At 39.5% G+C, this 27,887-nt stretch overlaps 1 protein-coding gene and 1 long non-coding RNA gene across 2 annotated transcripts; one reads left to right on the top strand and one right to left on the bottom strand.

Annotated features, from left to right (window-relative positions):
• The first annotated feature begins 1,307 nt into the window (after positions 1-1,307).
• Positions 1,308-26,247, top strand: srms (src-related kinase lacking C-terminal regulatory tyrosine and N-terminal myristylation sites). The gene is made up of 8 exons (XM_034087094.1): positions 1,308-2,282; positions 6,332-6,453; positions 10,615-10,781; positions 16,289-16,436; positions 17,993-18,151; positions 20,155-20,336; positions 21,885-22,041; positions 24,412-26,247. The coding sequence occupies exons 1-8, from the start codon at positions 1,900-1,902 to the stop codon at positions 24,609-24,611; spliced, it is 1,518 nt and encodes a 505-aa protein (XP_033942985.1). The 5' UTR covers positions 1,308-1,899; the 3' UTR covers positions 24,612-26,247.
• LOC117449420 (uncharacterized) lies at positions 11,315-16,734 on the bottom strand. Its single transcript, XR_004552483.1, has 3 exons — positions 16,663-16,734; positions 16,271-16,397; positions 11,315-13,440 (listed from the first exon to the last, which is right to left on the bottom strand). It is a non-coding gene; the product is annotated as an uncharacterized lncRNA (long non-coding RNA).
• Positions 26,248-27,887: the final 1,640 nt, after the last annotated feature.

Below are 27,887 nucleotides of genomic sequence, written 5' to 3'. Positions count from 1 at the left end.
TTCCACACTCAAGGTTCATGAGTAGCAGAATACATTTACACAAATACTTTTTGGAGTTACCTGAATACTTTCTGTTAATGTTGCTTTCTACTTTCACTCTATTGTCCTATAGGGACATTTATACAGCTTACTTTATGTATACAGCTTACTTTATGTATACAGCTTACTTTATGTACACAGCTTACTTTATATACAGCTTACTTTATGTATACAGCTTACCCCCAACCCATCAGAGACTGCACTGACCTCACCACCTTCACAAAAACTCACCTCTTCAATCTGGCTTTTAATGTGTGATTGTTTTTATATTGTTTGATTTTAATATATATTTATTTATTGTTCTTTTATTTTCACTATCTTTGTAAAGCGACTTTGACCACCTGTAAAAGCGCTAACAAAATAAATCTATTATTACTTTGCATTAACGTTTACTATAAATGAAACACATACACATCCATTGAAAAATAACTCAAAATGGTTCCGAACTCTCTAAATGCTAAACACATTTCTTACATGTCTGTTGTTTGTTTGTGTGTCTACATGTTTAGAAAATACATGAAAAAGTCAACGCTAACCCTCAACACAACTTAAAGAAACCGCCAACCTTTTTCCAGAGATCCTCAGCATGCTGGGTGTCTAACTGAGCACCGGAGAGCCAATCAAACAAAAACACTTCACCCACTGATAATCACAGGAAACAACTCATCAGTTAATCGCCTGCTGAGGTCATCAGTTGGACCTAAAGCCTGCTGTGTCCCAAAACTCCTCCTGCAGGCTGTGCTCAAACACATGTAGCACATGGTTACTTCTTCAAGTCTTAGGCAACATTAAATAACTGGTTTGTGTTTCATCAAATCGTTTGACGCTGAATCAACATTATAGTTATTTATAGAAGCCTTTAGTTTTACTGATCATCACAGACTTGTATTCGAAATAAAAATACTGTTTACAGGTGAGCATATCAATTGACTGTTTAGTCTATAAAATGTCAAACAACAGCATGTGGATCACAAGTGACAGAGCTGCTGTCTTCTTGTTTGCTCTTGATCTGTCCAACCAACTGCAACCAAATAAACGTTCAATAAACAACATCATAAAAAGCTAAGAAAATCATTTTGAAAAGCATTAAAAAGGATTAAGTGACTGTCAGAATTGTTGCAAATATATTTATTTCATCAAGTAATAATATACCGTCATGGAGTTTTACATGTCAGAAAGTGTTTTAATAATAGACCAAAGATTTAATACTGCAAGAACAATTGTTTAGCAAACACAGACTCCAACGTTTACTCAACCAAAATGACATTCTCTCCCACTAAAGCGCGCGCACACACACACACACACACACACACACACAGTTTGTCAGCAGCCTCCTCCCTCAGTACGCAGGTGTGTGAGCAGCAGGAGGTGTGCGCAGCGCCAAACCCAAACTTTTTGTACGCACCTTGCCGCTGATTCACCTCTCCTCCTCTCGTGGATTAAACACCTGCACCGAGCACCAGCTGCTGCAGCCGTTTCATCTTTTCCACAAGATTAAGATGGATTAACATATTTGTTTTGGGAGCCATGCTCTCATTCTCGGGTGCTCTCTGCTCACACCGCCGACTCCTCGCGGGGAACCAATCCGACTTGGATGCCCTCCATTGCCGTTTCCGCATTCTCGCAGCCACCGTGCGCACTGCAGGCGCGGAGCTCAGATCCATGATCTCAACTGAAAAAACCGGTTCCTCCGGCCAGTCTACCCAAGTATTGCTGGCGGGGCATTATGTTTAGAGCCAGAGGAAGAGAGAGAAACCGGAGGACTGGCGGGCTGGACGTCGTTTCAGAGGACTGAGGAAGCCTGAAGCGTCTCATCAAGCGGAAGAACCTGGACTAACCGCCGCCGCTTCATGTCCCGGGATGGAGGGCTGCTGTCGCTCCTGCATGCCGTGTTGTAGCCGGCTCTGGAACTACATTTGGCCGGACTTCCGCTACCCGAACGTCCCCAACAACAACAACCATGTCATCGCCAACCCGGCCGCGCAGACGGCGGAGATCCGCACCGTGTCCGGGGACATCCGCGTCCCGTCGCCCAAGAAGCGGCAGGTGCAGCTTTACGCGGCGCTCTTCGACTTCGTGGCCCGCAGCGACGACGAGCTGACGGTGAAGGAGGGTGACAAGCTGTCGGTGATCGAGAAGCGGGGGGAGTACGTGCTGGCTAAGAAGCTGACCGGGTCTCTGGAGTCCGGACTGATCCCAGCCAACTACGTGGCTCTGCTGCAGGACGAGTTCGCCAAACACAAGTGAGTCTGACAAATAATCCTCTAATGTTCTTCAGTCTCATCTGATCTCGCTGAGAACTGATGTTTATGTGGCATTTCTGAATGTGTCAGGATCTGTCAAATTCGCATGTGTTTGATATACATTTAAAGGCACAGAAGGTTCAAATATTCAAAATGACCATATACTGTACACCTGTTTTTATTCTGATAACTGAGTCACCCTGCTGACCGAGGGTTGCCCTCCTGCTTCCATGCAGGAAATGTAGTCATGAACTGGTTCAGTCACAAAAATGATCAATGTAATGTCAGGGTTCGATTACACCTGATCTATTGTGGCAAACGTTCTGTTATTGGACTTGATTTTACTTATAAAGGCCTTTTTCTAATAGTCCAATTGTTATATTAAAATATATTTATAGCTGAAACTATATCTTAAATGGTCAATCAACCAATCTCCATTTGGCTCATTTTCTTTACTGTTTAGTAGAGGATCAATATATTAATATGCAACAATACTCCACTGATTTAATCGTTGTTTTGTTTTTTACAAAAATGGGAAGAATCCACTGGTTCACCATCTCTTTTTGTTAGTTTTTTATATGGACAAAAACAGCAATTGGAAGGAAACCAATTGAGCTATTGTATTAGCAACTACTCTGTTAATTAATTTCTTGATAAATTATTTGATTCATGAGTTTAAAACCAATTTTCCCAAAGCCCAAGTTAACTTATTCAAACGGCTGGTTTTATACCAAACAAAAAACTTTTAATGCATTTTCTTAAGTTACAATGCTGTTTTTATTATTTGCCTTAACCTACTTATTAATAATATTCAAAATAATGATGATTTACTATCTTAGTTCTCGTTGTGTAAAACTGTTTGTGAAGGCCCCAGCGGTCAATTCTACACTACCATCGCAATCAAGGCAGGCATTTGGTCAAAAATATTGCAATATTAGATTTGAGTCACATCGCCCAGTCTTTCTTGAAGCCTCCTGGCATCACCAGATCTCTGGAGGTAAAACCATGTGATGAGCCAGCAGCTGAGAGGCTGCAGGTCGTCCATTATTCAGAGACTCTTCATGTTTCACAGAGCCGACCTCCAAGTTTTACCCCCTGTCTGTTTTCATGCTGCAGATCCCTCAGTGATCCTCACATGTCCCACTGTCCCCAAAGGGGCCCTATTATGCTTTTGGGGGTTTTCCCTTTCCAGTTAGGCAAGGCAAGGCAAGTTTATTTATATATTACTTTTCAACACAAGGCAATTCAAAGTGCTTTACAAAAAATTAAAGACATTAAGAAAATGGCATTTAAAATCAGTCATTAAAAAGAAAAGCTAATAAAATAAACATTAAAAGAAAAAATACATGGATAAAAGTTACAGTGCAGTTTAAGATGTGAATAGTTCAATTAAAAGCAGCGACAAAAAGAAAAGTCTTCAGCCTGGATTTAAAAGTAGTAAGAGTTAGTAGTGTGTTTTATAAGTTTCTGTGCATGTCTGCAAAGGCTAACATCCCAAAGTTTCTCTCCACACTCTCCCGTGCCTGAACACCTACATTGGAGTCCTTTGTTTATTTACGTGACATGATGACATCATTACGTAACACCCACACTTCAATTGGCTATCACTTTAACACATCGTAGGTGATGTCCCGCTAAAGGCCAGCTAGCCAATCACAGCAGACTGGTCTCTGGTTTCAGACAGAGGGTGAAAAGAGGCAGTATGAGGAAAATAAAGAGCTTTTTGAACGTTCATACATGTCACAGTAGAGGCACTAAATACAAATTTGACCCTGAAAATGTGCTTAATACTGTAGGCCGCCTTTGAACACAACACAACACCAAAGCATAACATAATGTATTCCTTCATAATGAAGCTTCAAACTGACACAATGAGGAACATCTGAGCCTGACGGAAACTATAAATAAGACAAAGGTGTGCTAGTTTCTTTTAATAGAGTGGCGAAGTCCCTCCCCTTCCGGTGGACCTCCATGGGACCTTATTTAGGAAAAATCATGTATTGAAGTCGATGGAGAGAGAACGATGATCTTTTGATCCCGTTTGAATTGTGCAACGAATTACACATATGATGTTTGTCAATTTAAAAGATAATTTTGCAAGTCAAAACAATTAAAATGTGTCATAAAACTGTGAAGTAACACATTTTTTTGTGTGAAGCTCTCAATGAACTACATCTCTGGTCTTGCACACGTCACCAATACCAAGATGGCCGTCACGTTGGCACATTTCACCTCTTTCTTTCAGAATGAAGTGAAAAGTATTAAAAGAGGTGAAAATCACTACAAGTCTGGAGATGTTGAGAGCTGTACACACAAGGGGAGTTAGTCGGTTCCGTAAGAGCCAGCATGCGGGACCAAGGTACAAGGTTTCAGTGAGTAACACGAGTGTAACGTTAATGTACGCGACTCTGGGATTTGTAGTCTTTCCAGTTGCGTATTTTTCATAGTCTTATATTTCAACAGTTTTAAGACAAACTGTGACTTTTTTGACATGGAAATAATTTTTTAAGATTGACAAACATCATATGTGTAATTCATGGCACAATTCAAACGGGATCGAAAGATACGTTTTCTCTCCATTGACTTCAATACATTATTTTTCAGAAATAAGGTCCCATGGGGCGGAAGTAGATGGGCGTGACTTCGCCACTCTATAGAATCTAAAGATCAAAGCACCTTTTTAGTAGTCATGTTTTATCACTGTAAGATTCCTTTAAGAAGATAAGCTCAGTTTCTAGTCACACCTAATGTACTCCGAGCTTCTCGTAATAATATCTCCACCCTATTTATTTATGGAATTACAAGCCACTCTCCTGGTATCATGCAATTTCAAACAACGGCACAAAAGCCACCCTCCCTAATGATCATACAATTAAATATGACATGATTTCATGACAATACATCTTATCACGGTGCACAGCTGCTGCTTGAGTTTATCTTCACAGTAATTTTCACCTTTTCCATTTTAATCCATAGCATCGAGAACAATATTTCTGTAGTGTTTTATTCAAGGATCTCTTTGTTTCTGAAGTTGCTGCTTGTAGTTACTGTCGGTGAAACTTGAGCATGAAGTCGGACACGCCCTCCTGATAACTTAGAGTAAATACAGGTCGGTTTCTGTGCACGTACTGAAACAACACGTTCAAACACTCTGACTAAATCCTTCTAATAAATATTAACTTCATGTATGATGGGTTTAATCGGTGAACGTGTTCTGATCCTTGACTAAAAGTACTAGTACCACAAAGTAATAATACTCTAGTACAAGTAAAACTCCTGCATGTAAAACTGATGATATTCTATCAGCGAAATGTACTTTAAATAGTCCCTTGAGTGTATATACCCTGTAGTCATTCTAATGGGATATAGTTATCATTCATATTTGTACAATCATATTGGAGTTAGACCATTATTAATCCTCCATAATGATTAACTAGTATTTATTTATTGTTGCTAGTTCTTTTAAATGGTTGTAATAATTCATTATTTCCCAATGGATTAATCTGCTGATTTGTTGTTGATGTGTTCTCTGTGCTCAAGACAACAAAACTACTTTTTGAATGTTTTTAAGCAAATAAATATTCCTTCAAATTATGTTACCTTTCACAATGTATAACTATATTTAAAAATAGGCCAACTAAGGTAAAACTCAACTGCCTAACATGTATTATGTTATTTATTCTGGGACAAATGTCTTATCATCCACACTGTGCTGAATATAAGTGACCCGGCCCGTTGGTTCAACTGTGTGACTGTAATGTTTACCTTCTTCTCTGTGATCTTCAGATTGCAATGTTCAAAATGTGATATACAGAATGCGTGTGACACACACACACACACATTATGCTTTTGTGTGTTGTGCATGTTCTTCTTTTCTTTGGTCCTTTTAATTCATTCATATATTCCTTCATTGATTTGATCACATGTTACTCTGTTTCCATTCATCACGATTGATGTGTTTTTCATCGTGTTAAACATCCGATCACACATTCATCTCACGATCTTTCTTCCTCCCCCCCCTCATCATCCTCTGTGTCTTCTCTGTGCAGGTGGTACTACGGGAACATAAACCGTGGGAAAGCTGAGAAGCTGCTGCTGGCTTCCCAAAACAAAGATGGCTCCTTCCTGGTTCGCATCAGTGAGAGTCACAGTGACGAGTACACCATCTCTGGTAAGAGGCACATCCACAAACCCGACCTTTCCCTCTTTCTGTCATACTCTGGCTCTCCTTCTTGTATTTGTTACACTCAAAACAGACTTCATACTCACAATTATTCATATTCCTTGTTGTTTGTTGTAGCTGTAGTGTAGCTTGCTGTGAAAGTAATTCAGTGTCGAAAACCACAATTACAAAGGTTTTTGATTAAGCAAACATCAAACTCTGTATTTTACTCCATGAAATGTAAGATATCTCAGAAGCTTTATGTCACGCTGTCTGAGATATTAATGATTTAGCATAGCAATTGTATAGCAGAGGTATTATGTCTGTTAAAGAGCAACATTTAGCTGAAGTAGCTAACAATGGTCACCATTAGTTAGCTGATATCAGATTAAGCTAAATTAGCCTCCTGGGACCCAGCCCAACATGCATCTCCTTTTACTCTTTTGAGCTACCCTACCAGTCTCTGGTGTGCTGTACAGAGGACATCCTGGTATTTCCAGTGATATGTCATTGGTTAAAATTGCATGCTGGGAAGTTCCTCTTTCTTTTCATCCAAAATGGCTGGCATACCAAAAACAAAATGTTATAGAAGCAGGAGGAGAAGTCAAATATTGTTGAATTATTGTAATTTTTACCATGAAAATCATATATATTCTTGTTTAATAACATGTGAGGAACTATATAATTAGTTCTGAAAGCAATTAAATAATTCAAGTTCTCAAATAACAGCCCTTTTATAAATGTCCATCCTAGTGGACGTCAGGACCGTCTTCATGGACTTTATGACTCAATATAGTTGCAGGAGACGGAACTGAAGCAGACATTTTCTGTACCAGATAGTTCAGGGAGATTCAGATTTTGAGCTCTCAGATGACGAGAGAGACGAGGCTTTCACACCTGGGATAGAAGAGAAGAAGGGGGGGAAAGATGCAGGAGGCTCCATGAGCACACAGATAGATACATAGAGACAGATAGGGACGAGCTGGAAAGACATGGCCCCCTGTGGGCCAAGAGTAGCACGTATGTCTTATTGTTGTTTTTATTTTAAGTGGAGCCATGACAAATGAGAGTTGCCTCAGGAATGTTTGTTTCTGTGAGCAGGTCAAATGGATAAAATCCATCCATAAAACTAGTCGAGATGACCCTACAGCCCGTGCCGACTGGAGTCAATGAGGTGCTTTCCAGTACATTGACTACAAAGTCTTTGAAGTTCTGGAAAGATTCACCAAAAAACAAGCTAGTTTTTTTAGTGACCAAATAAACAGCAATGTTCAGACCAATTACTTATTCATGTTTTAAACAAAGGTGAAAGTATTATTGTATTCATATCACTCTATAACCATAATACGTCACATAGTCTATCTGTTAATTTTGGCTGTCTTTTCAAACTAATGTGGTCCCGAGGTCCTCTACAGTGGACATACTGTGACATTTTAAAATAAAATAAAATAAAAAAAGTCTAAATTGCAAGATGTTTTTTTAACCCTAAATAGGAAATCACAAAAAAATAAGGAAATTGGAAGACACCTTTTTTCCTCGGGTCCCAGAAAAACCGCCAGTGATATCAGAAACGCGTTATCAGAAAAGTGATGTTTGCTTTCTATACCTCTGTAAGTTTGTCCTTCGTGAGTCGGCTTACTTTGGTTCCAGGGTTCTTTCCAAGTGTGTGTTTCTGTGTGTTTTCTGCAGTGCTCTGAGCTCTCGGCCACTGTATCATGCTTTGGTGTGATTCCACTCGCTGCATTTCCTCTCCTCCTGCCTCCTCTGTTTCTCTCTTCCATCCATCACCCCCCTACTGTAGCTCCACCGCCCTTCTGTCTCTCAAGGTCTCCAGCCAGCGTCAATCTCCCTCCCTTCGATTTCCTCCCTCTGCTCCCACTATAGAGGGCGCGAGGTGTCACATCTCGCATCAGGACGCCGTGTTGGAGGTCGATGGGCGCTAAAGCGTCTGATTGCAGTTTGAACTTGGAGGATTTGGTGTTGAAAACAAATCACTCATCTCTGTTTTGAGGATTTGTTGCTGGTTATCTTTGCCAGCGACTGACCAGTGCTATGTTTGGACAGTTGGGAATAACAGTACCCTAAAAATGAAATTAGACACCTTTTTAAAAGCATTGTAGTGTATTTCTTTATCTTTCTGGATTTAGACGGAGTTGATGTTTCCCACTGAATTAGCGCTTCATGCTAAGCTAAGCATATCACCTGGCTCCAGCTTGATGGGCACGTTTGCTGAATACGTGATTGAGAGTTGGAGAGACGAGAGCCAGCGTTGTCAGGGTTTGTGTTAAACGAAAGCGTAATATATCTAAAGTATTTTCCCCGTCATGTTTGAATATTTGGCTTTCTTCAACAATATAGATGGGACCCTAGATTTGTGAACGAGACTTCTCAAAGAATAACAATCAGCCTTGTCTCCATGCTTTTTCCTTTTCGCCCCGTCTCAGTCCTTTCCACAATGCTGTCAGACACTCGACAATCAAAGCCTGCCAAGACCCAGCAATTGTAGTGATTGTTCATCTTCCTTCAAGAGATGAATTGAAGCACTTTAATCTGCAGCGTCCTCACTCGATATTGGTAACATTTCTGAAATTGTAGTTACTATTTGTAATCCCAGAGTTACCCTAAGAGTTATTACCAAAAGGTTGAACTCTTTCGTTAGTAATTTGAGCAGTTTTTATTTTTGGGAGAAAAAAACGACCGTGTCTTCGGGAAGATAGTGAAGTGAAGTGTTGGCTGGTATATTTAGCCCGCAGTATTTACTGTCTTTGTTCAGTTGTAGTGACCTACATTTGGAACAAACGCCACTTTTTATGAATGAGCTCACAGCAGATTCCCTAATGGACCTCCAGAGAGTTGCGACTGTACGCCTCTGTTACCGCTCTCTGTCCTCTGCACCACCTCCAGCTCATTCCTCTCCTCTCTTTTTCTATTTCTCCCTTTGGTTTCTGCACCCTTTCCTCCCCATCCCTCCGTCCACTTCCTTCCTTCTATACCGTCCCCCCTCTCCCCCTTCCTCTCCTTTTTTCAAGGTCCTTCAGGTCCCAGGGGGAAAACGCTGCAGTTAGACGTTCACTGTGCTAGTCCTGCTGAAATATGCATCATCAGTAGTCTGTGTGTGAGAGGAGGCAGAACACCACACCTTCAATAATTCTGTTTCATTGCACGGATGCAAACACTCCTGTATGATTTACTGTCTCCACCTCAAACGTATAAACACGGCCATCTTCTTCTTTGAGGGTATAATAATAATAATGGTTGTGCTTTCTGTGAGGACTACTCTCAAAGTGTTTCTATTCTTTATATTGTATGTCTGTGTATCTGGACTTTAGAAGAGGAAAGAAGAAGACATACTTTATTAATCCCCCTGCCGCCCTTTAGCGTCCTTCCTTTTGTTTTAAAAAGACCTTTGTCATCTTGGATAATAAATTGTGTGTTTGCAACGGAGGCAAGATAACAGATAATTTGGTCTTTATCAGATCTCTCCGTTCTATAAAAGATGTGTTTCACATATTTAAGATGAGATACACTTGATTTTCTGCAAGGGAATGTTTTCATGGGCAATACTGTAATGCTTCCAATCAACTGAAAACCGTATGATAAACAACACAGTAAAATATACACACACACACACACACACACACACACACACACACACACACACACACACACACACAGTATGTAGAAGATTGCACATGCATTGTGAGATAAACCAGGGGGAGTAAAACAAATCATGAGATTATGTATAATTTCAATGTGGAACAGTTCAGAAGTACAGCCGTAATACTTTAACTGAAATGTTCTTTAAAACAATGGGTGTCATGTTTGTAAACTAGATCAATCCAAACAAATGTATTCACATTTTAAAGCGGTAACTATTTGAATATCAATGTTTGTCTGATGATGAAACTGCTCTGCTTGATCCCTGCTGTCCTTTCCAGACACATGTTCTGGTTGTGAGAGACTGAAACGATTGAGTGTGATTCTTTGAGTGTTAAAACATTGACTACACATTTTTGAGTTGCCCGTTGCGCCTCAACATGTGGATGCGAATTGAAATTGTATTTTTGAATGTGAAAGTTCAATGACAGTATGTACGTTTGGAATTCAGTGCAATTATGTTCAATAAAAACATTGACTACATGTGCACACTAACTCTCCTCCCTCTCGCAGCCCGCAGCGAGGGGAAGGTGTACCACTTCAGGATCCAGCGCTCCCTCATCGGGGCGTACTTCGTCTCAGATAAAGTTTCCTTCGGCACTCTGGGAGAGCTCATCTCGTACTACCAGAAGAACCCTCGCAGCCTCGGAGTGCCGCTCGAGGATCCGTGTGCACAGCAGGTAGGACATAAAGAAACACTGTTTTCTATTCCTGTCAGGACCCTCGTTTACATAATGCATTCAGCAGGCCGTAACCTTAAAGCCGCACTAATCAATACTAACACTAATGATGTGTATATGTAGTGAGCAACACACACACACACACACACACACCATCCTCTCCAGACTCCGCAGTTCTCCTCAGCTCCACAGAAGGATCTGGTTAAATGTTTTCATTAACCACCTCATTTCCAGCAGCAGCAGTTTTCACCAAACACTCTTCACATCGAGGACCATTTAGGGATGGTATAAGGCCACCGCTCAATCGTTAAAATGTCACGGAAGTTAAATATGTAAATAAAAAAAAGACTTGAAATTGTGGTAACGTAGGATAAGTATTCGGCTACCAAGTTTATAAAGCTAAAAGAAATGCAGACTTTTGTAAGGGAAAGAAGCTTTGGTAAAGTCATGGTAGGTACTGTAAGGGAACAATGGAGAGTCAGGACTCAGAGACACGAGGAGAGTTGGAGCTTTGATGTCAAACACTGGTAGTTTATTACAAGTCAAACGGCCGGAGAATTCACATCAAAAGGTTCTGACTGCACGGACGGGTTGTCATGTCGATTCTGATCAGCCTATCTCTCGATAGACCTTTTAACTAGTTTACAGAGAGCTAATCAGCATATTGGGGGAGGCGTAAACATCTGTGGAGCTTGACGAGATTATCCCCCGACTAGAAATACTCAATCACTTGTCAGTGGTGTTTAAAAGCCAGCGTTCCCACAGCGATAAACCATTTTGTGACCGAGAGTTGAACTGGTGTATCGCGATCGCTGGAGCCTCCCATTCCTTAAGAGAGATAACGGAGCCAGGGTTTGGTCGTAAAACGTCAGCAGGCAATTAAGGTTAAATATCTTAGGAGTACGGAAGAATTATTATTTGACACTTAGGAAGAGAGAAGAAATATTCTCTAAAGGTACAGTAAGTCATACAGTAGTATAGTATGTTGGGGAAAAAACCACATTAGAGGAAACAACATGGTGTAGTCTGTCGAAAATATGCAAAGAAAAAACAACACATTAAATAGTGTCAAAAATATCAGAAAAAACTGCCTCGTCTAGTATGTCCAAAGGAAGTCATAGTATTGTTCGTAGAAAAATATCAGAAAAACTATTAGTATAGTAATCCCGAAAATCCCGACAGTGTGGTAAAAAAAGTTGAATTTGTCAAAAAACATATATTTTCAGGAAAAACGACATTGTACAGAATGTAAATACAATAAACAGACACGGTTATTGCAGAGTAGAATCCAATAAAAAAATTAAGGTAAAGTATGTCGAACATATCAGGAAAAAAAACCATAGTATATCATAGTTTGTCGAAATGAGGCGTATGTCAAAGAACACCAGTGAAAAACATAATAGTTCATTGCCTTAATTTTCTTCTGCACCTCACATTATATGTTAGATTAGATTAGAATCTTTAATGACCACACAGCCAGGCTGGTGGAATTCGTGTTCAGTGCAGAGTATTACAGCTTGTTCCATACAATAAACAGACAATAAAAAGTGCAACACGCAGCACAGGGCAAAGACATATCATGACATAAAGTTCAAGGTGTGGTGGATTGTTATTGTTCATTGGGGTTATTTAGAGTCCAATTAGTGTCCGTATTGCAAAGGGGAAGAAGCTGTTTTTGAAGCGAGCGGTTTTGGCGGACAGTGACATGTAGCGCCTCCCTGAGGGCAGAAGTTGGAAGACATGGTGACCTGGGTGGGAGGGGTCAGAAATGATTTTCTTTGCCCTTGTGACAGTTCGTTGGTGGTGAAGTGATTCGAGTGATGGAAGGGGACTGCCGGTGATTTTTGATGCTTTATTGATGATACGTTGAAGTTTATTCCGGGAGAGGTTGTCTGAACTGCTGTACCAGACGGTGATGGATGAAGTGAGGATGCTTTGGATGATGGCTGTGTAGAACTGGATTAGGAGATGTTTCCTCACTCTGTATTTCTTGAGCTGCCGCAGAAAGAATAGCCTTTGGTTGGCTTTTTTGTAGATGTGGTCTGTGTTGGTCTTCCATTTGAGGATATTGCTTATGTGAGTGCCCAAGACATTTGAGTGATTCTGTGGTGGAAATGAGTTTGCCGGAGATAGATAGAGGTGATTTGGGCTGTGGCTTTCGCCTGAAGTCGATGATTATTTCTTGGGTAGGAGACATTTAGCCTAAAACTAAACTGGATTAGCTCTCGTAGAACTGCTTTTGTAGTATTTCTCAAAGCCAGCAGCCACTCATGGCTCATAACAGTTTCCAGTGATAATTCAAAAGATAAAAGTCAAATTTCCGGCAGCTAAACCTCCAGTTTTAATTTCCAGTATCTCTTCTAATTCTGCAAGTAGGAATCTGAACCAAAGTGCAACAAAGACCCTGAACTCATCGTGCTATTGTTGCTCTGCAGCAGGGATTTGAGGAGTGCTGTCTTTGTGTGCATGAATTAATACCAAGAGGCAAACATATTTGGAACAGTTTTAGAAATAGAATCACGTGGCAGGCTGTAATTATGCAAGCTATCTCTGCACAGCAGCTTACATGAAACCCCCAGAGAGATGAATTCTTTATCCATGGCTCATCAGTTTCAGCCCGGCGGGAGCAGACGAGGTCTCAGTATCTGGAGATGTTTCACTGCAAACAGAGGAACCATCCGTTTTTAAAACAGCAAGTCATCAAATTACAAATATAGAATGACGCTGAAGGATTAAGGAAGGCTGCGTCCCGTTTTACAGACGAGCGTCACGTAGTGTTCGGGACGTTGATTCAGTATTTCCTCGGGATCAGAAACCTCAAACACAACACACACACACACACACACACACACACACACACACACACACACACACACACACACACACACACACAGATTCAACTATTTGCTTTCATTAATGCAGAGTAAAACACTGACATTGACAAAACTACTCGTAGTTTTTCTTTTGCCTTTTCATTTCATACCTTATTACCAGTAAAAGTTGTGATCGTCTACTGACATACTACTACTCTAATAGTTTTTATTTTGCCTTTTTCATAACGTTTTATACGCTTAATTATATTTTATAATCAGTAAAAGTTGTAATCATCTACTAGTGAATGTATCTTTTGATTTGTAAGCGTCCCATTGGCCTTTCAAGACATGGATGCAGCTAATCAAGCTATTATATTTTTAACATTTTAATACAAGTAATCTTTTTTTAATTAAACACATTCACAATGGGGTTTCAAACTGTGAGCAGGAAATACATTGAGAACACAACAGCTCTTCCTAACTTATCTGGCAGCCTGAGGTTCCCAGCTTTCATGTTTTTGTTAAGATTTGAATCTTGAGTATGTAATTATAAATAGACTCAGTTGTTTGTTTTTTCCAAAGAGCTTTTTGAAGTATTTCCTAATTTTTCATTTCATTTCAAACCTTTATTTAACCAGATTGGTCCCATTGAGATCATAGATCTCTTTTTCAAGGGAGACCTGCAGCATATAGGTTCCACATGAAACATAAAACAATAAAGGACATTATACATTATATTTACAGGATACATAGTTATAGACATTTACAAGTGCCCATAGTATCAACGAGCATTTCATTTAGCCTAGCTTTAAAAACATGCAGAGGAATGAGATTGCTCAGTTTCAATTCTTGCTGAAGATTGTTCCAAGCAAGTGGAGCTGCGCACATAAAAGCTGTCTTACCTAAGACAGTCCTTGCTCTTGGCACATCTAACAAGACTACATCATGTGACCTCAGACAATAGCTGCTTGCAACTCTCTGTGTTATCAGGGAACAGATGTAATACGGGAGTTTACCCAACAAAGCTTTATAAATAAACGTGTACCAATGACTGAGCCTCTTTACAGTAAGTGATGGCAAACCTGCCTTGGCATACAGGGTACAGTGATGAGTAAGTAGGGTAACCACTTCAAGTACTTGTCCTTGCATAGTAACAATATCCAAAAATATCCTCATTTATATTAAGTCAGTGTCACAGACAGCCGCCGTGCTCCACTCATCATTTAGGCTTCAAACACAAGAACAATCTGCTTTAGAAGATGAGACTCCCCGCTCCATCAGTTAGAAGTTTTCCCAGTAAAAAGAGACGCTAATGGGGCTTTCAATCACTTGTTATTGATTTGGCACGCCTTTTGTTTTTGTTAATTACATGGCTAAGAGACTTGGTCAATAACAACTGATAAAGCGTGGTTTGTGGCCCGGCTTGTTTTAAGGAGACGTCTGGCTAAAAGCAGATTTATCCTGCCGTTTAAAACGCCCAATAAACTGTCTGACTCACTGCGAGAGAACAAGTGGGTAGATTTCTCAAACCTGAAGCCATTACTGAGATTATGTCACCATGCTAAATGAAGTGGGATGAAACGAAAGTATAGCAATTTGGTTTTTGTTATTAGTTAACATGATTTATGACACACTCATGTCAGATTTGAAAATGGAAGAATAAGTCAGAATAATTTTATGTTGAGTGTTTGTTTTGTGTGTGTGTGTTTTGTGTGTCAGAGTATTCAACGGCTACTAACTTGTTTGACTGGTTCTAATCAAGCCTTTGTATCACCTGATTAACACTTTGATTTATAATGCTTAATATTGTTCCATTTATTTTTTTGTCTATCAATCATTTCATTGATTTGTTCATTTCATTTTGATCAAAGCACTTGATATTAAGAGCATAATGTTTTGTCGCACCTGATTTTTACTGACAATACATTTGTCATAAAATCGCCTTTTTTTCCGCCCATTTATTTGTTCACTTGCCTTGCATCGTGCTACTTATCTCTAATATCATCGTCAATATTTAAATTGGTCTGAAAAGAATGAAGAAACTTGAGACTTTTAACAAGGTAAGAAAAAATAAATGGAAGACAATATTAGCAAATATGAAACGGTTTTTTTCGTCTGGCTTTTAAAAAAAAATCTTTTTCAAATAATAATAAATTCGATTTATAAAGCACCTTTCATTTCTCACAGCAATCCCAAGGTGCTACAGGAGGCATAATAAAAACAAACAAAAGTTGATTGAAAGAAAATAAGGACATTTTGACAGGCAATAAAATATGTTTGCATCAGGAAAAGATAAACCCAGGCTCTCGTGTTTCCAGCCATGTTGATTTATAGAGACCAGCATTCAGGAAAGTACATCAGATATCACAACATCAATGAAAGTTAACGGCAACGTGCCCAGATGTCATTTAATGAATCAAAAGCATATTTCCGCTCTGACCCATTATCACATTTCAACGCTGGTTTCATTACTCGGCAGCATCAGGGCTCATGTCACCAGGGATCATGTACGTTATGTGACCAAGCAGCTCATCATTCACAGTCCAGGTCTGTGTCTCAGCACCTTGTAATGTGCAGAGTGGGCACTTCTTTCAAAACGGATGAATCAAACGATATTTAAAATGCACAGAGCATCCTTGCTGTAGACAGTTCTGAGTGTAAGTGGTCTGGACTCACCCTGTGGTCTCTGTGCAGCGCGAGCTGTTCGACATGGAGCCGTGGGAGAGGCCTCGAGAGGAGTTCAGGCTGCACAAGAAGCTGGGAGAGGGGCACTTTGGAGAGGTGTGGGAGGCTCTGTGGACCACTGAGAACAAGAAGGTGGCCATCAAGACGCTGAAACAAGGTAGGAATAAGGAAGCATGTGACTGACGATCACTTTAGTCAAAGTCAACTTTATTGTCAATCTTTCAGTTTGTGTGTACAGACGGAGACATCGTAATACCGTTTCCCACAATCCCAAATACAAAAGCAAATATGTATATACCTATACATATCTCTGATGATCGAAGACAATTTGAACTGCTTTGCAATTGTTTTATGAGGAAGATGATGCCAACAGCATTACTTACATCGATGTCTGCCATCCTGCAATCTTCCTTTATGCATCAAACCGTACACAAAGTAACACCGGCCACTTGGACATCAGTGGAACACCGTGGGCAGAAATGTGTACAGTTAAAAACAAAAGGGGAACAGAATCGTAACAAATCGGCTCCATAAGTAGAGGTCGAAAACGTACAGGGTGCTACTTGCAGATGGCAGCCATTAAAGAGTTATCAAACACCTCCTGAAAAGTGTGTGTTTGCTGGCCTCCTGTTTACCCACTCCTGAACACCCCACCTGCAGAAAGGAAATTGATACTGAAAACGAAGAATGGCTTCTGTCCTTTCTTTCAATCCTTAACACCTTGCCTAACTGCACCAGAGAGGGCAGTGACACACCAGCGTTTCCTCCTGGTGTTGGCTCACGCTACAACGCCGTGTCGGGCTGAACAAACAACACAATGGACCTTGATATTTGATCGTTTGTGGGTTTTATGGGAGCATTTATCCTTTTCTGTCTTAAATAACAGAGCAATTAGCGCAACACAATCACTCTACCTGGTTGGTCATCTATGGAAATTGTATATTAGTAGGCTAGAGATAAATATAGACGGATGAAGGGATAAACAGGATGCACACAAACGTGTGACGGAGAGCAATGTTGATAACAAATGGCAGAAAGAGATATTGGGAGGTAAAGGTTACTTGAAGAGTAAAAGCAAAGCTGCTTAAAATAGTTTTTGTAGGAATAATAAAAGGTTAGTTGGAGATCTTAACAACATTTTAAAAACTGAAATGAGTCAATCATGGACACCAGTTAACAAAATGACAACCTCACTGCACTGGCTTCCAGTCCGGTTCAGAATTGATTTTAAAATCCTTTTATTTGTATTTAAAGCACTAAATGGGCTGGCTCCTGCCTATAGCCGAACTCCTCCATCGCTACACCCCAGCCAGAGCTTTAAGGTCGGCTGACCAGCTGCTGCTGATGGGGCCCAAGACCAGGCTCAAAACCCGAGGGCACCGAGCCTTCGCAGCTGCTGGCCCCAGGCTCTAGAACACTCTGCCCCTCCATGTGAGGTCGGCCCAGACCCTAGGGGCTTTTAAATCCTCACTAAGGACACACTTCTCTCTGGCCTTCTAGTCAGAGCGGAGCACGACACCTGACTTTTCCCTGTGTTTTTATATATCTGTTGTAATTTATTGTCTTTTATTGTGATTGTAGTAATGTGTTTTTATTACATGTACAGCACTTTGGCTCGACCAAAACTCGCTTTTAAATGTGCTTTATAAATAAAACTTGATTTGATAATCATATAAAGTTCATTTACCAATAATTGTGTTTCCCCTCCTCCAGAGGACACGAAGCAGGACGAGTTTGTGAAGGAGGTCCAGGCGCTGAAGAGCCTGCACCACCCGAAGCTGATCCAGCTGCTGGCCATGTGCTCCAGAGGAGAGCCCGTCTACATCGTGACCGAGCTCATGAACAAGGGGAGCCTCAAGTCCTACCTCGCCTGTAAGTCACACAAACAAACAAACAAACAAACAAACAAACAAACAAGCAGATGCATATCCAGTGCTGAAAGAAGTAATCCAATCTGTTACTTAAGGAAAAGTACTCGAACCACAGTGTAGTAATGTACTGTAGAATGGAAAAGTCATGTGTTCAAAATATTGGGATCAAAATGTACTTAAAATACCAAAAGAATAAAGTACTTATTTCAGAATATATATATTTATTATATAATCGAGGATAATTATTAATTGCTTCAATGTTGCTGCTGTTGCAAGACAAGTCATTGAAATACTGCTTAGTAAGTACATCTAAAATTATACAAATGTTTTGTAATGATTGGTAATGGTTCATAATTCCTTAGTTGATTTGTAGTTTTTATTCATTAACAAATCTTCCAAGAAACTAAAGCGGTCATATAAATATAGTCTAGTAAAAATATGTTTTCCTCTAAGACGAAGAGAGAAGTTTAAAGTAGCTAAAGATTTGAGTACAATTCTGAGGTACTAAGTAGAATACCAGAGTGAATGCACTTTTCCACCATGAAGAATATCCACACCCATACCTGAGCTTTTCCAGTAAGTTGAGATTGCTTTATTTCCTGTTTCTAACTCAGGCCACACAACTGCTTCCTACGAGAGGAGGCCCCACAGCTGCTTTATTACGTAAAGAGGTTTCAAATGGGAAGCTAATTTAGCCCTTACCTCAGACACTTTTTGAAATGCTCTCTGAAGCGGTATCTAGGCCAAGTGACGGATGAATCTCTCCCCTTGAATCCAAAGAAAATGGACTTCTAGTCTGTCGGCTGGCAGCTCCGCTCAGCAGAAATATTGTTCTGACGTTTTACAAAAGGCTTTAATCGAAGGGAGTCTTGGTGAGCAAAGTGTGAGCGGTTTGACTCGGATATCACTCATTCCAGTTGTCTTCTTCAGGCGGAGGGTCATGGCTGCGGCAGTAACACTTCATGCTTCTATAAAACCTGCCACACAACAATAGACAAATGAATGCTTCATTAAAAATCTAGTACAATGTGTTTAACATGCTGCCGTAAAGTCGTTACTCTGCCGTAAATCAGCAGTTTGTCAGTAATCACATTTCCTCCCCATTCATGCAAAAGAGGATCTTCCATCGTCACGTGTGTAAACGGCAACGAACAGTTTCAAATCACATCCTTTGGTACACAGTTTAGCGCTGCAGCGGATCATTGCCAACAGGAGTTCCTCTTCTGCTTCTCTGCACACACATCAAAACAACATGGAGCAAATGTATCATGAATGTGGTACTTGATTACAGGATATCTTGCTAACTGGGGAAGGTATTGTACCTTCATAGCTGTGTGTGTGTGTGTGTGTGTGTGTGTGTGTGTGTGTGTGTGTGTGTGTGTGTGTGTGTGTGTGTGTGTGTGTGTGTGTGGTTGTGTGTGTGTGTGTGTGTGTGTGTGTGTGTGTGTGTGTGTGTGTGTGTGTGTGTGTGTGTGTGTGTGTGTGTGTGTGTGTGTGTGTGTGTGTGTGTGTGTGTGTGTGTGTGTGTGTGTGTGTGTGTGTGTGTGTGTGTGTGTGTGTGTGTGTGTGTGTGTGTGTGTGTGTGTGTGTGTGTGTGTGTGTGCATTCGAACCGAGAATCCAAGTTTGATTGTGTGTGTCCCTATAACATCAAATTTAACAGGGCAATGCCAATGAAGTCCTTATTCTACAGCCATAGTGCAATAATGTACTTTATGATACGTTAAAGCAAATGTAGTTGTCTTGTCACTTTGACTTTGTGTACTACATACATAACAGTACGTCATTACTATATACATTGAGACAATAATATGTATTAATACATTTTAACTTATCTTTTAAGACTTTAAGTAGATTTTTTTTCAGAAAAGTTGACTATGAAATCGAGTTCAATAGGGAACAAATATCAATGCCAATCATATCTAATTTTACTGCCATTTCATTGTCAATCCATCCTGTTCAATAGTTCAGCTGACTGTGTGTGTGTGTGTGTGTGTGTGTGTAGCTGCTGAAGGCCAGGTGCTGACATCAGCTCACCTGATCTACATGGGCAGTCAGATCGCAGAGGGCATGGCGTACCTGGAGGACAGGAACATCGTCCACAGAGACCTCGCTGCCAGAAACGTCCTGGTGGGAGACGACCTGGTCTGCAAGGTGGCCGACTTCGGACTAGCTCGGATCATTAAGGTGAGCAGGGAGTGTGTGTGTTTGACATTAAGAGAGGAAGACATAGCATGAACACATAGTATGATAGAAATAGGTTATCTGGTTGTTTCAATGGTCAAGAACGGTTTCTTATTTTAGAATAACGCTTAGAATAATTCTTTATCCGTGTTCTTTTTTTAAATATGTATAATGTGCTTTGTTGTTTCCGTACAAACTCATTTATACTTCATGCAAAACTCCTTCCTCCTTCCATCTGTCCAGTTTAATGAAACAGCACTCAAGTCTGCATAATTCCCCCTGTGTCTGTGTAATAAGACAAAGATGTTTTATTCATACAGAGCTTCCAGGACATGGAAATACTTCAAATCAGCGAAGAAATAACTTTTTAGAGCAGAAATATAACATTATTTCCCTTCCTTTAAGCCCCTGTCACACTGTCCCGAAATTGACACCCGATGGACACACGAATATGGAATTGTGAATTTCGCACGAAGATGGCCCCGAACCACACACGAAGGCAACATTTACATTACATTTAAGACATACAACTGCAATGAAAGTACCAAAAACAATTATGTTACAGTACTATCTTCAGACTTTGTTCTTTACTTTATCCGTCTTTATATGTAGAAGATATACTTTCAATGATATGATGTTGTTTCCATAGCAACAACAACTTCCTGTCAACTCTCCTTCAAAATAATATATTATATCCTTTTTAGTTTCACAGAACACAAATTGGGTTATTTACATAATATGTTTACATGATTTTGTTGTGCAATAAAACAACCCGATGGACACACGATAAAGGAAATGTTCAAATTCGGCTGTGATCGTAGCAACATCGGGCCAACATTTCCCTTATCGTGTGTCCATCGGGTGTCCATTTCGGGACAGTGTGACAGGGGCTTTAACAAGCGGTGTTAATGTCGGTGCCACTCTAATTTTTCTGCATTTGTTTCCAAAAATAATAACATATTTTCTGTTTGTTTGATTTTTATGTTAACAAGAAGATCGATGTACTTGTTCATATTTTGTTAGCAACATGGCTTCTGCTAGCAGCTGGGTAATGTTACCGTACAAAACAAGAAACAACAGAAATAATCCCAAAAAACAAGAAACCCTGGTCTCAGTGCTCTGGTAAAGAGTAAGACACCCTGTAGAATCATGAGACAGGTTTTGTTACTTTATGATCTGGCTAAGAGGGAAATATTTGTGTATTACTCTCAATCTTCCTATTTTGCCTCATTCATCAGTGTGGATGTTTTTGCCGGGTAGAGGTTTTGAGTTAACATTACTTGGGTTGTTTGGAAACATAGGGACTATACGGATGTTTTGAAATGTGAATTATTCAACCAACATGTTACACAAAGACAATGCATCTTTTATGCAAGAAGAAGTTTGTCCTCAGATAATTGATGGTCTCCTGTTTTTCAGTCAAGTCAAACCACTGTTCATGGAGAATGAAGAAAGTCTTGACTTTAAAAAACAGAAATGGCTCTACGGTGCGGATTTAAAGTCCAAGTTCATATATTCTGTAACCCTTTCACTGTCTCTTCCTCTCTACAGGACAGTGTGTATACAGCCAGTCGAAACACAAAGATCCCGGTGAGGTGGACGGCTCCTGAAGCGGCAATTTACCAACGGTTCTCTGTAAAATCAGATGTCTGGTCGTTCGGGGTGCTGCTGTACGAGATGCTGTCCCGCGGGAAGATGCCCTATGAAGGTATACTGAAGTGTACGGTCTTATTATTTGATGGAGAACTGCAGCTATTTAATTACTTCCCACTGGTTAATAATGAGGTTAACACACTGGGCTCAGTAGTTTAGACCAGTGGTTCTCAACTGGTCAGGCCTCGGGACCCACTTTTTACTTGGTCAATACATCGCGACCCAACATTTTGAAGCACTCAAATCTATTCAACAAAAAAACGTGCTGTAATATACGCTTTTCAGCATACAATATTAATAAAAGTGAAGTACAATGCATATATCCCTTATATCCCTTCACAGAACTAAAGTATGCTTTTAAAAAAGGTTTAATGAGATGATGGAATCAAAGCTGAACTATATAAAAAGGCACACATGCTGAAAACCCAACCCCAGCAGGGGGGTCTGGGGGGATTCTCCCCCAGGAGATTTTAAGAAATACTAACATAAACTATGCATTCTGGTACACTCTGAGAAGAAAATAAATAAATCTATTACTAGCTACCCGACATATTAATAATATGTTATGCCATTGTTTGTTTTTCACTTTGTTCTGACATCTTGCTGCGAGAAGAGTAAAGAGGAGATAGTCTGTGTGAATTACTTTAAATTGTGGGTAAGGGTCGATAGCTCCCATTGTTCTGTGACCTGTCAGTCATCAGACCAGGGGTCATATTTCATTATGTGTTGATTTCTATCTGAAGTTGTAACCATGGATGTATAAAGAAGAGTTCTACCGCTAAGTTATTCTCCGTGGGGACTTCCGGCAACAATCTTGATTCTGATTGGCCAGAAGACTCGAAAAAACATCAGCAAAGATATTTTATTGAGAAGATGATCACTATGTGACAGAAGTTTTCAAAACCGTTTATGGTCTCCGGTGCTTTCAGTCCAACGCCGACTGCATGCACAGCGCTAGAAAATCGGGCCTTCAAAATAAAAGTTTGACTTTTTCCCCCAAAAAGACTCACCCATCTCGAAACGGGTCGCGACCCACCAGTTGAGTACCACTGGTTTAGAGTATACCCAACTTCCTGTTATACAATGGGTGATGGTGAGTGTGCAATTTATTGTTTCTAATGGTGGTTACACCCTTCCCAGTATTACTCTGTCAAGTTAATACAATGGAATAATGTCATTGGATAATGCAGTTTACGTTATCCAAAAAGCTGATTCTGTGTCTTACTCATTGTCAACAAATCGTATGGAAAAAAGGTAGAAATAAGAGTGAATGTGCTTGGGCTGAAACACACAGACAACATTGTTTGGACAAATTGAAAAGTGTTGGGAGAAGATGTAACATTGTTCTAAATCGCTAAATACCATGCACTATTAAACCATTTTATTTTACAAAAGGGTTTAAACATTACCCTAAAAAGAGCTTTCATATTTGTTGGTATATTTTCTTGGGGTTATTTTATAATGGCCACACTGTTTTACTGGGTGACTTGTTCCTGAATCATCACACACACACACACGCGCACGCACACGTTATTTTGACTCAGTCCCGCATGTCCTGCTGTCACAAGCACTCGAACCACACGCCGATTAATCCTCAGCTCAAAATAGTCTACAACAAATGCACCATTTCCTCCTGTTTGATAAAGACTACAGTGTCCAGCTATTTTAGGAAATAACTGATACTTTAAAAAAAAAAATAGATCTTTATATCAAATCAAGTTTTATTTATATAGCACATTTATAAACGATGTTTGGTCGAGCCAAAGTGCTGCACATATAATAAAAATAGCCAACAGTAAAGACACTTTACAGCAAATGCAACAGCACAGATTGTTCAGAATATCAGTATGACAATACGACACCCTCTGTCCTTAGACCCTCCTCTGTCCTTAGACCCTCACATCGTACAAGGAAAAACTTCCGGAGAAAACCCACAGTTTAAGGGAACATGGGAGAAACCTCAGGGAGAGCAACGGAGGAGGGATCCCTCTCCCAGGACGGACAGACGTGCAATAGATGCCGTGTGTAAATCGAAGAGATAATACATTTTACAGCATATAGACCGAATGTTAGGAAATGCATGTGTCTGTTATATGTTTTACTATTTTTAAAAACGTATGTCCTCAGTATGATTTAATAGAGTTAGGGCTAAGTACCACAAACGGAAAGTCAGAAAATTACTCGTAGGCGGATCCACACGTTGTTGGTTTAGGTATTTTCATATGTTGGAAATATATAGATTGAGGAACACAAGTCTTATTATATAAAAACAAGTTTTATCATAACATGTACTTTCAAGATATTGAATAAGTAATGTTGACTTCATAGTTGATGTTTCCTAGTAGTGGTGAAATATCCCTGCCTGCAAAAGAAAACGATTGAGAAACTGGTCAGCTCCCAAACTCAACTTTATATTTCTCATTAGGAAAAAACAACAAAGAAGTATTGGATCTGCTCTCATCTGGATTTCGGTTGCCCTGTCCCAGCCGCTGTCCGCAGAATATTTACAGAATAATGATGGACTGCTGGGGCGCAGAGCCCTCCAAGAGACCCTCGTTCCACGCCCTGCACAGCCAGCTGGACTCCATATACGCCAGGATATACTTCAAGACTATAGAGGTGTAGAAGAAGTGAAACATGGAGGAAGAAGGGGACAGCAGGAGCAGATCTGCAACGGACTATCAACTGCTGGATGGACTGAAAATATGCAGAGAGAAAGAAAACGGGGATGCATTCCACTACAGGGTAACTGTACTTTAAAAACACCACGGTGTGAGAAGACAGAGGGAAGAGCATCAGAACTGGACATTTGGAGAAGATGCTCGCCAAATCAAGGAAAGGAATTAGGAATACCTAAGATCTTAGGGTCCAAGAAAGCAAGGTAGATAATCGAAAGACTATCACCTTATAAAGGTTTGTCTACACTCCTACCCCTAAAAACAATTGAACACTTAACCCTCGGCACATTCACAGAACCAACTGTTTTTAATTTTATACCCGTTTTGTGTTTTCTAAATGATATTTTGTAACTTCTGGATGTGCCATGTTTGTGAATGCACACATTTTGAAATGTTATGAAATCACAGGTAAGGACTTTATTTAATCACCTGCCTTTGGGCTGCAAAGCTAAGATGGAGGTTATGTGCAATAGTTACGAGGTGTTGGGGTTTTTGACCACGCTAGCGGCCCTGTGCTAGAGATGTGTTGGCATTTAACTGATGCCATGATATTTTGTTAAGACCTTTGTGATCCTCAAGGATGAAACTCACTTTGATGACTTTTTCTAGCATCAGCAACAAATAACAATTTTCTTTTTACAACACTATGAACAGACTCCCTCCAGCTTCAGCTGTACTTAATTACATTGGATTAAAGGTCTCTCTAAATAATAAACCAATACTCTATTATGGTACTTTAATGCTTAGAATAAAAAGATGGATGCATGTTAACTTGTTAGCTCGACAGATAGCATTCATGCTAAACTCGCTAGCATACTCAACTGGATACATATAGAAAACGTATTAATTTCCTAATTAAACTCAAAGCGATGAGCCAAAATACAGTTCTTTGAGTCTGAGATGACTTGAGATGGACACTATTCAGAGTTTAACCGTTTATATTTGCGTGACAAAATAGCTCAGGGAGAATTTTTTTAACACCATTAGACTTTAATGATCCAAATCAACTTCCTCTCCATCAGCTTCATGGGTCCTCTAGCGTGGCTGACCGTTGTTCGTCTTGTTTTTAACCACAAAAATAAAGTATTTTAATCTGCCAACTTTCTGTTTCAGGAATTTGAGAAGGTTTTGGCTACATGTTGCACCTGGATAAATGTTTTTCTTGAATAATATGGGGAATTGTTTATCTTTCAATGTTTTGGGGTCTGACCCGGTGCTTTAACAGTCAGAGGGCCATAGAGCCATGTGTACAGGTTTTAAGTTATTAAACTTTGAAGAGGTCCACCGTAATGGCCGGTAACAACTTGAGTGCCTATGTTTACACCACACACTGTCCACGCACTACACTTCTAACTGGACTGTAAAAACGACAAATATGGAATAATGTATGAGGCTTAAAGACCTGCACAGTGAATTAACAATATCCAAAGGGGAATTGAGACCAATGCAACTTTTGTCTTTTATGCATGAACATAATCTACAGACAAAGCCACGTTCAGGAAACTTTAGCCATAATCATCAAATCACAAGATTGAGTTGTGTGTTTTAGGCTGAATGCCATTGGGTACCAAACACTAGTAGTATGAAGAATAAAATATTTTAAGTATTGTTTGAAATGTGCCTGTGCTTTTTATGCTTCTATTTTGCAGGTTTTATCACTCACACTTTTAAGCACCCTGTAAGATTTTACATTGATTTCATTTCTTATAAACTTAACAGCCATGGCTTTTTATTTAAGCCAACACAGACATTAGTCTAATGTGCGTCTCTGTTTCAGTGTAGGTGCTTCCAGTCTTCCAAAAAAGTACCCAATGAATGCCAGGATTTTAAGCAGAAATTACAAAGTGTCTTACTATGTTTATCTCTAAAGAAATTGCATTTGGATTTAAAAAAAAGACCACATTATTCCTCTAAGAGTACATGTATATCAGCCTCTAAATACATTACGACTAATCATCTTCATCAACCCAGTTGTACTGTGAAGTATGAAGCATTGCAGCAGTAATGGGCATCATATTCAATATTTTAATTCCCACTTTTAACAATCACTATGTATATTTTTTTAAGACACACAATGCATATCAGTAATGTTACATTCATGTGAAATATGTAGTTTACAATTGAAGTTCATTAAATTATCCTCCAACTCAAGCAAATGGTAAGAAGAGAAAAACATGTGGCCCTGTTGAAAAGTCCTCAAACAAAAGGTCTGAGTCACAGCTAGATAAAGTCTACATGATGCAGAAACTGTGGCTTGTACCAACATAAATGTGGCTCAGTCCCAGCAAAGTTCAAAAGAGAACCTTTAACCTCAAATGATATTACTGTGGGTAAGATATATTTGCAGCAGATACAGTTAGGAGTAAAAATAATGCACAATAAAAAAGTGATGCCGTGTATTCAAGGAATGTCTTTGTCATTTTTAGTTTCTTCAAGTTGTTTTCGCTGACATTGTTCTGATCCGGCCAAGCAAGATTAATAACATAACTGAAAAAGGGTTTGAATGAACTGCTTCAGAGAAACCAAGAGTGAGAGACACATTTTATGACATCTTCTCTGAACTCACAGAAGAAAACCTTTCTGACTGGGAGGAGCTATGTGAAAAGATGACGTACGTTACTGAGGGCAAAGTATGAAAGTAATTGTGCTGTTTAAAAGCTGGAATTTCTGCGTCACTATAGTAACTTTGGCTCCACATTGAGGTGAGCTCAGACAGAAAGAAAAAGCGAATTCCCAGCTTGCGTTATTTGCACAAACCAGTGATTTGCATTTGTAGCAAGATTAATTGATTGATATTCTGTACAAACTGTGAAGTCCACTGAGACAAATGTAACATTTGTGATATTGGGCTATATAAATAAACATTGATTGATTGATAGCTATACAAGTAAAATATTCATGCATTCAAACTTTAAGTTGAAACTTAAACTTAAAAACTTAAAGTTTAAGTTTAAACTTTAAGCATACATCAAGTTTATTTTAATGATGTTACTTTGTACTTTTACTTAGTGCTCACTAAGCAGAATGGCCTATTGTATAATAAATAAAGATTGACATTTGGGTTAAAATAATCAGCAGCATGAGTAATTCTAATGAATGCATCAATAATCATAATAAAGTAATTCAATATACATTATTTTGAAGTGGGTCATTAATTATTAGTAGTACTAATTATTATTAAACTACTTTTATTTTGGACTTTTACAAGTATTTTCAATTAAAT

Source organism: Pseudochaenichthys georgianus, chromosome 7, assembly GCF_902827115.2.
Source record: "Pseudochaenichthys georgianus chromosome 7, fPseGeo1.2, whole genome shotgun sequence".
NCBI classification, from domain to species: domain Eukaryota; kingdom Metazoa; phylum Chordata; class Actinopteri; order Perciformes; family Channichthyidae; genus Pseudochaenichthys; species Pseudochaenichthys georgianus.
Note: the sequence above shows the minus strand (reverse complement) of the source record. Positions and strands in the feature narration are given on the sequence as shown.